Source organism: the organism of the source record quoted next, unplaced genomic scaffold, assembly GCF_019419815.1.
Source record: "Pyrus x bretschneideri cultivar Hongxiangsu unplaced genomic scaffold, Pyrus_bretschneideri_v1 Contig61, whole genome shotgun sequence".
NCBI lineage: Eukaryota > Viridiplantae > Streptophyta > Magnoliopsida > Rosales > Rosaceae > Pyrus > Pyrus x bretschneideri.
Window position 1 is genome coordinate 525,297 of NW_025999800.1, and position 13,237 is coordinate 538,533.

Here is a 13,237-nt window from a genome sequence, read left to right on the forward strand (position 1 = left end):
TCCTGTATTGGATATGATTGTGATTCCTTGCTTGATTGAGTTGATCTTTAATTAGGGGAATTTAAAGATAGGATTTAGTCTATCTCTAATACTTTTGACCTCTCTTTGCCAGGGATAGAAGAGATTGATGAAATTGTAGTCAGCTGCCAGGTTTTTCAGAAATGTTGAAGTATGCATGGATTAAATGTGGGCATCGGCAATTTAATAAGGTCATACTTGATTTCTTCGGGAAAAAGTTCACTGTGTCAGCTCCAGAATTTTTTGAATTATTTTTTGCTCCACAACCACATCATATGGTTTACAACATATGGTCTAAAAATATGATCTCCTTAGTATTTTCCTTAGTATTCAAAGTCCCAAGTCATCAACATCATTATCATCAAAGCAAAATATATCTTCCGTCACATTAACTAAAACATATTTACAAAATGGTAATAGTTGGATATAGTAAAATTTCTCTAAAGTAATAGTCTACAATGGAATAACCTCCTTAAACCATAAAAAATTCTGATCTCAACTTAGGTAAAAATTCTGATCCCAACTTGGGTGACACATCTTGACCCTGAATGTCCATGTGGACACCTGAGTCGAGTTGTGCTAGATGACACCTGGAAGGTAAAGAAGCCATAAAGTGATGGTGTGTGAATAAATTAAAAACTTAAGTAAACAAAGCAAGAATGTGCAATATGCTGGTTAGGCCCTTATTACAAAGTGGCTGTGTCAGAGTATAGATAAGAGTGTAATAAAGTGAAGAATGTTCTCATCCCCGAATAATGGACACATTAAACAACTAAAGGAACCTACATTAACAGAAGTGTAGGTCATTATTTACTAGTATCTTCATCGGCACAAGAACACTGCTACTAAGTCTTGGAGGGACGAAAAACAAAGGTGAGTGGATCGAAAAGTAAAATTTTGTAAAAATTGTTGTTCTCGGAAAGTTGTAACCCCTCACTGTAAAACAAGCATGGTTTTCCAAAATAACATACTATTCGTAAGTATATTGTATAGTACCCAATAAATGTAGTAATAAAAAGATACGAGTATAGAATAGTAAAATCAATGTTTATAGGAAGTAGTCATTGCTCATCAGATCATATAAGCACACAAGTCATGTAAAGTCACTACATGAATAGGCTGAGTGTGTAATTTACATTCTAGTACTACATGAAGCTAGCGTTATGCGCTCACATACAGGTCCTAGTTACCTAATGCAAAACTAGGGACATGCTGACACCTACTCTGTATTAAAAGTGAGCATAAATGGTGCATGTGAACATACGAATGAAGCTTATCACTGGCCTAGACAATACAACTAAAGGTGACACCATGGACACTTTTAATAATGAGCAGAAAAATCACAAATGCGTACATGCCATAGTTTATACTTGCAATATAATAAATAAGGCAGTAACCGTAGGCATTTATTATTTTCCAAGTTATATGGCATATGTCACACAAATAAACACAAACAAAAATATGGAAACTATATATAATGCTACTTTTAAGAGAAAAAACCCACTCATAGATACTTTGTCTGCGAAGAGTTACCCAAACTAAGAGGAACATGGTCACTAATAACAATTGCACCTAAGTAGATATAGGGATCCATTAGTAAAACCACATTAAGATAATTGGGCCAAAATGTTCAACTAAGGCGGAGAGGATTTAGGGGGCGCTATGTGGTAGTCTAGGCATATTATTTTGCTACAACTCACCCAACTTACTGTGACTCTTTTACTAGATCTGCAAGTGCCAATCTCATACTATATCGGCGAAATATCTGCATTTCGTTGTCTGTGCGTAGAAGACAGAAGAGAGAGTGAGAAGAAAGAGAGAGAGTGAGACTGAAGGAGGAGAAAATGGAGACGGCGACATTAGGGTTTAGAGGAATGAAAATGGAGACGGTTGCTCTGTATACTTTTGAGGCAAAGAGGCGAGTGTAGGATTTATTTGCAGGCAAATGCTTGTGTTTATGTTTTTATATACAAGTGGGGCATTATTTTTGGATTTTGTTTGTTAAGCCCACGAGCCCACATGTCACAAGATAATAATAAATGCTTTAAAATGTTACACATAACACTTATATTTTATATGCGTTTTTGGTTTTAGAAAGAGAAAAAACTCTCCTCTTTCTAGAAATCCCACCCCCTTGCTCTGCCTCCAACCATCTTTGATTCTGACTACCATTTTGAGAGTCGGTGGCACGTTTTCCCGACGTAAATCGTCGTTTCATTGGTGTTTATCATCAATTTTCTAGTTCTCTCTTTCCTTTCTTATTTTCTTCCTCTCTTACAACCCTAATCTTAAGTTTGAGTACCCTCCCCTGCAAACGCATTTTCCCCTCTCATGCATTCCAATATCCATCTCCTCACCTAGCCATAAATTAGACCTTGAAGTGCTTGACCTGCTTGAATCTCTAGATCTACACCTCAAGGCCCTTGCTATATCAATTTGTTGAAAAAATTGGGCGAATTGTGGTGCGATTTGCTTCGTAACAAGTGTGTTTTACATGCCCCCTTTGCCCTCCCCCCATTCATTTGTTTTTCCCTTTTCTTGGATCTCATTGCAAATGCTGCTATCAAAGGGTTGGATACTTTTTACCAAAAAAAAAAGGTTGGATACTGGTGGTTCAATTTGTTTCGGCATTTTAAGATTTGACTTATGGTTTGGGTGTGTTTTTGGATATGGTTTAGCGTGGTGCTGCACTACTTTTGCGGGACTCAACTTGGCGTTGTCTCCACTGGTGCAGCTACAAATGTTTGTTTCCGTTTGTTGTTGGCAATTAGATATTTTTGTTTTCTGTGTTTTGCTTTCTTGCTTGTTACTGGGCCTTTGCTTGAGTGAGCCTCTCATGATCTATTCAGTTGCTGATCTCTTTTGGCTTGGATTTTTTATGTTTGTGTAATTTTCTCTCTTTAATAAAAAATTTATTTTCTGACAAAAAAAAATTATATTTTATAATATGTAAGAATCCTTTAGAACAATATGTTATTAAACAGGGTAAATATCAGTTTACTATCCTCAAGTTTCATGGTTTTCAACATTTGGTACATGAAGTTTTTTTCGTCTTAGAGTCATACCTAAAGTGTTAATTTTGGGACAGTCTCATACATCTGTTAGTCTGGTTGTTAAATCGGCCTTAACTGATGACGTGATGCCTATGTGGACAATAATTGGGCGCCACTGTCAATATGGGGCCCACGTGAATATTAAAAAATTTAAAATTTAAAAATATAAAAAAAAAAAGAAAAAAAATTTATGGGCGTTCGTTCACCCTTTTGACCTCCCTTTTCTTCCCTGCACCCAACCTCCCCACACACGCACCTATTCCCCTCCTTCTCCCTCCCTTCTCTCCTATGCACTCACCCTTCCCACACACCCACCCACCTTGCACACCCATCGATTTTGATCCAGAAAAACAAGAGGAAGAAATAGAACTTCAAATTTCTAGGGTTTCTGATTTCCCGATCTCTCAGAAATGGAGAAGTACGATAAGCTTAAGAAGGTTGGTGAAGGTACGTACAACAAGGTCTACAAGGTGAAGGACAAAGCCACCAGCTAATTGGTAGCGCTGAAGAAGACGCGCCTCGAGATGGACGAGGAGGGCGTGCCACCCATTGCCAGGGTGATGAAAACGAAGGACAAAACGACGTCGCCGTTCTTCGAGACACTGTCTGAGTAAATCGAAAGCTTGAAGAAGAGCCAGGATTTCGAGATCCTATCGAGTCGGCTGGCAATGGTGGTTTTCGCGACAACGATGTCAGTGGTGACCGGGAACTCGCTATTTAGGAAAGTGGAGGTGGAGTGTAAAGGAGAGAAGGGAGGGAGAATGAGGGGAATGGGTGGGTGTAGGAGGGGAATGGGTGGATGTGCGAGGAGGTTGGATGCAGGGAAGAGAAGGGAGAGAGAAGGAGGGAGGGGGTCGGGAGGAGTGAACGAATGCACATAATTTTTTTTTTCAATTTTTTATATTTTTAAAATTTTAATTTTTAATTTTTAATATTCACGTGGACCCCATATTGGCACGTGGCGCCCAGTCATTGTCCACGTGGACGTCATGTCATCAGTTAACGGTTGATTTAACAGCCAGGCTAACGAATTTATGAGACTATCCCAAAATTAACATTTTAGATATGACTCTGGGACGAAAAAAACTTCATGTACCAAATGTTGAAAACCACGAAACTTAAGGGTAGTAAACCGATATTTACCCTATTAAATATTTGTTTGTATATTAAATATAGTAAATTTAACTAATTTATATAATATATAATAAATTTGTTTATGTAAATTTACCTAGGTTTCTGCCGCTCAACTAGCGTTTAACGTCGTTTAGAACTTTGATTGCAACCTTATTCTTATCACCTCACCCCTCAAGTAGCTAGCTAGGATATTTAATACTTTTTTTTTTCTTTGAGAAATCCAATATTTAATACTTAAGAACTTAAGATTTGTCCCGAACTCCTAAAAAAGAAAGGAAAGGAAGAAGAAGGTTTGTCCTAAACAAATTTTCATTCAGTACAAATATGGTTCTTTCTTGTACTTGGTGAATATGTGAACAAATTAAAGGAAACAGACTCAATTGTCTTATATGCACCCTTACAGTTTTGTATTAGTTATCTGCATGATTAACCTCAGATTTCGAAATATATGGACCGACGGTCGGCAAGGTTGAATTATATGCTCGTCCCATTGACTTATTCGCAGGTTTGCACGTAGACGGCGAAGACATAAAATATTATAATGTAGTTGATTCAAGATTAATATGTGTCAACTAGAGAGTAAAATAGTAGGCACAGAAATAAAATTAGGAAAATGACTTTTACACAATTATTTTTGTTATATGTGTGATTTTGTATACACTAGCTGTTAAATTGAATAAATGTGAATAAATAAATAAATAAAATAAAGAGATGTATATGAAAGGATAAAAAAAGAGTGTAAACATTATTTTCTTAAATTTTCAAAGCTATTTTCAATTTTATAGTCACGGCATGTTGCCTCCACTTAAGACAATATGTACATCAAGATTTACCAATTTATTTGATATTGACCAGATGCATGTCACAAATCACAAATCATCAAGTTAATGACCAATAAAAAAATATCATTGATCAACGTCTAATTCATCGGAATGCAAGAAAGGACGCAAAGTACGCAAGGCCTTAAATTTGTACTAGTGGAGTGTACCTATATATTTTAAAATTAATTGAAGCACTAATCACTACTAAAAGAAACTGAAGTAGTGACCCAGAACTCCAGATGAAGAGAGTAATTTGCTATTTGCTAATGGGGGTGAGGAGCAGCAAGGTTTTGAGCCAATTGATCGGAGCTCCAAGAGTACAAAGATTAAAAAGACTAAAGAGCCATAATTCAGTGACACCAAAAGGTTATGTTCCTGTTTGTGTTGGAGTACATGGTGATACGAAGCGTTTCATGGTTCATATGACGTTGCTTCATCATGCAGACTTCTCTGAGCTGCTGCATAGATCAGCTGAAGAATATGGTTTTCCTAATGATGGACTTTTGAGGATTCCATACGAGGCCAAGGATTTTGAAGAGTACTGGATGATCAAACGGTCCAAACCCAAAATTTACAAGATTGAACCAGTTTAATTAGTTAGTCATGAGTTTTTCAGTACATTGTTTGATGTAGTTTAAAAATGCTTTTATATATCAGTTACATATTTTCATTGTTCATTCATGTTAGCTGGGGATTAACATGCTGGTGTCAAATTGAGCTGTTCTCTTCTGAGTTCTGGCTTGTGAAATGAAAATTATGTTCATTCTTTTTATTTGTGTAAGGATTAATTACTTGAACTTGTATTTTTTACGTGTTCATAAACTTATTAATCAAGCGGTTGGAGGCCGGCTTATTTTTCTAGCTAATAATTTTCATGAGCTGGGATGTTCTGCATCTTGATATATGGCCTGCAGGTCTGCTCAATACTCTGCAGGTTCTGCACAAAAACCATGCAGACTCTGCATATTTAATCTACAGTCTTCAAGGAGTGGAGAGCAAACTGTGCTTGTTCTTTGAGCCATTAGTTTAGGGATAGTGATATTTACATCCTCATTTTTACCTCTCACACTCTTACTAATTTTTCATTGTGGATATTCATCATTGATTTGACAGCTACAAGTTGAGAAGGTACGTGAGAAAGAAAAAGAAGTGTGCGAATAACACTACCCTTACTTTAGTGAGTAAAAAACAATTGCCTATTTTATTTTAAAATGAAAAAGATATAATTCAGAGCCCAAAATGATCATCACCAACTCAAAATTCACAAATATATAACAAAAGGATAATAATCAGATTTTGATAATGTATGATAAAGTTATATGCGGTAGCTCAGCAATTCGCATTACAGAAAAATTCTTGCATATTACGAGCGCATGCTACATTTCTCTCTTACAACTGTTCACGTGGTTAGCGTGTGAAGAATGGTCGTTAGCAAGAATTTACGAAATATTATCACGTTTCGATTTATATGTCAATGTATAAAAATATAGCCAACCCAAATTGATGGTCAATCTTCACACAATATTTACCAACTAGTGGGCATGGTAGTAGGAATGAGGATAAACGGAGAACTTGAGCGTTACTCTAGAACTACATGTATATGGCAGTTGGAATTGGATCTTTTAATATTTGTTATAATTTTAGGATTGTGCTATCCACACATTATTTTTTACTTCTCACGCATCTTCTTAATTTTAGACTGTCGGATCGAATGAATTGAACAAAAAAAAAAAGAATAGAAATTAATAAAAGGGTGCGTGAGAAGTAAAATGAGGTGTGTGGATATCGGTATGTTATCCACACATCTTTTTTTACTTCTCACACACTTTCTTAATTTCCGATCATCATATCAAATAAATTGAATAAAATCAAATGACTGAAATTAATAAAAAATTTATGAAAAGTAAAAAATATATGTGGATATCACATTCCTAATTTCATGACACCGGAAAGAAACACATGAAAAATCAAGCTCGAAAATGCAGAAGAAACAGTTGGCATCTACGTGAGCACAATTTTATGTTCTCCAACCTCGTCCGCACAAGCATTTGATGTCGCATCCCAACCTTGTCACAACTTGTACCGGTTGTTGCCAGTCATGGACCCAGCTTTTGTTTTGCCCGGAATGCCGTGGGCCAGAAAACCATTTCTTCTAATATACCCATCTTTAATTTTAATTTATTTGACTAATTTCTCTGAATAAAAAGGCTGATTAGCCCTTCATTTTTGTTCTTATATTCCAACTTGTTCTTGATGAACACGTACCATCCCATGGTTGCTTCAACTCTCAATAAATGTTTTGAAAAAAATAAAATAAAATAAGTTATCTTTCTTGATTTAAACAAAATTTGTGCTCAATTTTCTACCAATTTGCAAATCGATCATGCTATCGGTACGTGGCATTGGCAAAACGTTTGTTGGTATCCCGACATACATTGGCTACCAGGGCTTGGAGCCATTGATGAGTCAAACTTTTATTTGATGATTTTTAGAAAATTAGGTTTACATTCTTCTTTTTGTTCCATTGATTAAAATCATATTTATTTTGAATTTTTAATCAAGTTTTTGGGTATTAATAACATCATGAATAATAAAATATTTTTATTTTTAAATATATTCCTTTAGTGTTAAAAATGTTACAATTAGTATATTTATATTTATGGCTAAATTTTTTTATCATATATTTTTATTTTTATTTCTACCTATTTTTAATTTGCAAATATTTTTTAATTTGTACCAATTTTCATTTCAATTGTAATTTGTACCCATATATTAGTTTCTTTTTGTGCCCATATATTTTAAAGTTTTATTTGTGTTTGTACCCATGTGTATACCGTCATGTGACATTGTATATTTAATCAATTATAGAAAAATTACATATGTTATATTTATGTTTTATGCCTAAACTTTGTATCATATATTTATATTTTTAGTTTGTACCCATTTTTAATTTGCAACATTTTTTTTTAATTTGTAGTATTTTCTTTTTAGTTTTATTTTGTACCCATGTATTAATTTCTTTTAGCGCCTATATTTTTAAAAATTCATTTGTACTCATACTTTTTAATCTTTTATCTGTACCCTAATTTATATATAATGTACCCATTCTTCTTTATTAATGTACCACTTTTTTATATGTGAAATGTACCAATTGTTTTGTAAAATGTACCATTTTTTTAACACTATGGATACATTCTTTTGCCATTTATTATTTCTTATTTTTACATATGATGTGAAAATTATCTTGGCACACAAATTAAACCCTATTTGTGACAATTGTAATATATATGCAAGTAGGGATCGTTCTAACCGGGGATTAACTAGGGATGCTAATCAACTCAAATAAGACTCTTAAACACTAAACTAAACTTAAAAACACTTAACTAGACCTATATGACTCAAAACAAATTAAAAAGACTCAAAATAGCACAAAACAATCAGATAGACTCAAACTAGACTCAAAACACTAATTTGGACAGATTCAAACACTTTTCTAACTAATCTAACACACTTAATAAAAGGGGGAATTGATTTGGATGAAATTAATTAAATTGGACAAATTGTAAACTAAACAGATTAGGCACTAAATTAGGTGAAATGAATGGGAAAAAGGCTAGTTAGAGGGTCATTCTCCACACATGCATATATGTAACACAAATTGATTTCCAGATTTTATCCCTTAAACCATGAATGACAATGCCCCAAATTAATTGTGAAAAGCACAAATTAACTTTCAGATTTTCCTAGTTTCATTGAATTAGATGGAATACGCATCGACAATCAAATTATTCTTATCAAATTCCCTACATGAACTGCATAATAGAGATAAAATCAAAGATCATTAAGCTTTTTGAAAACCCTAAGCATTGACTAGGCATTCGTAACTATGATGCATGATACTCTTGCCTAGAATTTACTTAATACAATCATGACTAGTGATTTTTACTACTTGTGAATATAAGTTCATAACGATTCGGTGAAATTCCCTTATATCCTAGCATCAAATTCATGTATGAAAACTAAGTATGCATCCTTAATCAACACACAAGAACAAGTTCTCAATAAATCAATTAAGTAAATCACATTCACAATTCAAGAAACAAAATCTGGAGGAAATCAATTCATATAAAACATATGTCCATGGCTTTGAATTCATCTCTAACTAAGAAAAACTTAGTTACACATGTTCATAATAATTGAAAAACAAATTAAAATAAACATGGAAACGAAACGAGGGAAGAAAGAACTGTCAAAGTCTTGAATGGTTGAAGATTCCTTGCGGCACAAGAGTCTCCTTCTCCTATGGAGGCCACGACACTCCTTCTTCTCCCTAGGGTTTGCGGCACAAAGTTGTATTTCTGAATGGATGGTGTGTGGAGTGAATGAATGAATGAATTGAATGATGAATGGCTGCCTAGGGTGTGTAAATGGGTGCGGCAAATTAAGGTCCCTATATATAGTGCTCGGCCTAGCAGTCAGAAATTAGGGTTAAACCTAGCAGAAATAAGTGATTAGGGCCCCAAGGTTGCGGCCAAGGTTTGGAAATTAAGTCATAGCCCAATTAATTTCAGATATGGACTTATACAATCCAAATCCAAGAGGAAAAGGGCCAAATTAAATTAGAATCCAATCAAAAAAAGGTTTAGGAAATTCGTCCAAAATTGGGCCTTCTAGAAACTAAGTGTTTTGTGGCTGATTTTGGGTGTTCTAGAAGAAATAAAAGGGGGAAGGGTGCGGCACCCTTTTAGGGTCAGATAAGGCTTCTAGAAATTAGGTTTTTAGGTCCACTTGCAGCTAGGATTAAGGTGGAACAAGATTAGGTTAGGATAAGATAGGATAAGGTTTGGATAAGATAAGGTTGTTAGGATAAGTTTCCATATTTCTTGCTCTTTCCTTATCTTCTTTGTCTTGAACTTTCCTTTTCTGATTTGTAGCATGTTCCTAGCCTCTTTTGACTCCAAATTCGTCCATCCACCTTGCTCCATATACAAGCTATCTATAATAAGCCCAAACTGCTCTAAAAGGCTCAAAATTGCCTTTTCTTGCCAACTTTGTCATTAGGATCTACAAACAAACGAAAATAGCTTAAAACACTATAATAAGTAGTAATTAGCTCACTAAATGCAAGGAAATAACATAACTAAGTAGCATAAATATGCTCCTATCAACATAGTTTTTATCCATTTATTCAATCAAAATGTTTGAATTTTTTTATTGTAACTGTTTCTAATAGTATTATAATGAAGGATTTTAAATTTATAGGATTATAAATCTCATAAAATATCAAACAATTAATGTCAAAACTATAAAAATATAAATATTAATAGTAATATAATGAGGTGTACAAAGTCAAGGGACCTTGATCAAACTTTGAATACTATTAAGGTTTTAATCAAAGAATGTTAAGGATTAGGGACCGCATCCAAAGTATCCCTAATTAGAATATCTTTAAAGGAGATGTTAAAATGTTCACATAAGTTATAATGGTAAAAAAAAGCCTCACTAATGTTCTTCAACTGAAATGTCAGATCCTATGTGATGATGACATGGATTGGCAATAAGAGGGTTGCTGTTAAATTTGACAGCAGCTTCAAAATTAATTATTAATACTTTCTATTAGTTTTTTTTATTGATTTAATCATTATTGCAATTAGTGTTGTTGTTGACCCATTCTCTTTTGTTCAATTGAGGTAAGTGAACGGTCCTCTTTTGTTGAAAAAAAAAATGTGAACGGTCCAGATTTAATAATTATTAAATGCCCTTTATTAAATTAATTAATTATATTATAATATAATAAAAAAATAATTTAATTTGACATATCGGGTGGAAATAAAACTTTAAAAAATGTCAAAATGCCACATTGACTGTCAAAGTTAAATTTTATATTCAAAATTTGACATCTCTTTTGGAGATGCTCTTATATGCCAAATTTGAAGTTCAAGTATCCAATTAATTTCTCCTCCCTCCATCCCTTTAAAGATGCAGCTACTTAAGAGGGAAAAGGATCCGGAGAGGATCCCTTTCCAATTAAGAGAGAGGGGAAAGAGGAAAGTTTTGGTAACCTTCATTGTTCCTATTATACAATTTGGAGAGGTTGAAAAGACCCTAGCTAAATAGAATTCTAGAAGTATAGTCAGCATCCAACAGTTTGGAGTCACCAAACTTGAAAGAAGTATTAGAATGCTTTTGGAGAGTCATCAAGTTTGAGAAATGGTGTTTGTGAGTTGTGAGTTTTGGGTGTATTTGGTGTATTGTAACACGAAAATTTGGTGTTCCTTTCTATTCTTTTTGAGCTTTTGGATTTTGAGTCTAGGCTAGGAAATTTAGTGTTGATAAACTCCATAATGTTAATTGGTATTGTTTGGGTTAATATTTGAACATTGGACTTAAATGAAGAAAAGCCCAAGAATACCTAATTAAAGGAGACTTGCTCGAAGCCCAGCACTAAGCCCAGAAGCAAATTGAAGCCTTCTAATAAAAAATGCAAGCCACGTGCTTGCCATTTAAGTGACAAGTGATGGAGACTAACCTACTACCAGCCAAAGAACACTTTTCAGTGGCATTACAAGTAAAAAGTTGATGACTCACTACCCTCCAAGTGCTTTTGGGCAAGAACAAAGTTACAACAATCGGGCTAATTTGCTATAAAAGGAAGAAGAGGCCCCAGAGACAAGGATACTCAACTAATCAAACAAACAAACAAACATACAAACTCTGCTCTTAAGCCAGATTTGCATTCAAAAGCTATAATCAGCCTAAATCCCAGTTCTTTTAGCAATATATTCCTTAGAAAAGCTATCTTTTGTCTAGTTTATTAGCTCTGTTACTCATCCGGTAGTATTGATCTCCTTTGTAGTTTATGTACAACTCATTTTTAGTCATTTACTTTCCTCTGTCATTTACAGCAACCTTGTCATTTAGTTGTACTTACATTTCTCCATATAAGTAAAGTCCTTATCTTTAAGGCAAAGAAAGAACTTTGATTTGAGCCACTCCCACTCAATGGCACAATCTCTTGGTCAGAAGTCGAACTCAGGCGCAACCTCAATCATTCAAAACCCATCTACTAGCGGCATCTAGTAGTGGCATGCTCGCACCCTCCAATTTCATGTTTGAGTAAATTCCCGGCATGCCTGTGAGGCCCATGGTGAATTTAGGGAGCAAACAGGTATCATATAAACCGTTTCTTTAGGAAAGCTCGACAACATGAGGGCAATATAACCTGCGTTACAAATTAGAGTTTTGGCCAAGTTTGTGATATGCTTAAAGTATGTCAACATGTATCAAGTCGAAAAAATTGATTGGAAGAATGTGGCAAGCGAGGGTAAGGGGATATCCTAGTGACATCTTAATATAAGTTTAATAGCACTACTACAAAAAACACTTTGCGCGACGAAATAAGATTTGTTGCGCAAAGTATGATTTTGTCGCTCAAAATCTTGCGAGACAAAATTTTTGTCAAGCATGATTGGTCGTGCAAAGCTCGTTATGATAAGGTTTACGAGATGAAAATAAATATTTGTCCCGTAAAGTGCCTTTGCGAGACGAAATATTTCGTCGCATAAATTTTTTGGTTTTTTATTATATATGTCACATCTCGATCTGGACCCCCACCATATCCCAGGCTCGACTCCATCGTAACACGATATTGTTCACTTTGGGCCCCCGACCACGGCCTCACGGTTTTATTTCTCAGAACTCACATGACAACCTCCCAGTGGATCACCCATCCTAGGATTGCTCTTGCTCGAACTCGCTTAACTTCGGAGTTTCGATGGAACCCGAAGACAGTGAGCTCCCAAAAGGCCTCGTGCTAGGTAAAGATGGGAATATACATATAAGGCTTACAAGATCCACTCCCCTGGGTGATATGGGATGTCACAATCCACCTCCCTTAAGGGCTCAATGTCCTCATCGGCACACTCGGCCAAGGATTGGCTCTAATACCAAATTGTCACATCCCAGCCCGGGCCTCCACCACATCCTGGGATCGACTCCACCGTGGCACGATATTGTCTGCTTTGGGCCCCGACCACGCTCTCACGGTTTTGTTTCTGGGAACTCACATGAAAACCTCCCAGTGGGTCACCCATCCTGGGATTGCTCTATCGCGAACTTGCTTAACTTCGGAGTTCCGATAGAACCTGAAGCCAGTGAGCTCCCAAAAGGCCTTGTGCTAGGTAGAGATGGGAATATACATATAAAGCTTAC

General features: G+C 35.2%; 1 protein-coding gene across 1 annotated transcript; it reads left to right on the forward strand.

Moving 5' to 3' along the window:
- Positions 1-5,292: 5,292 nt before the first annotated feature.
- On the forward strand, positions 5,293-5,619 carry LOC125471754 (auxin-responsive protein SAUR71-like). The gene has a single exon (XM_048572467.1). It carries the CDS (start codon positions 5,293-5,295, stop codon positions 5,617-5,619), a length of 327 nt encoding a protein of 108 aa, XP_048428424.1.
- Positions 5,620-13,237: the final 7,618 nt, after the last annotated feature.

Excerpts from the sequence above, each read along its gene's own strand:
- LOC125471754 (XM_048572467.1), top strand. The coding sequence starts at position 5,293 with ATGGGGGTGAGGAGCAGCAAGGTTTTGAGCCAATTGATCGGAGCTCCA.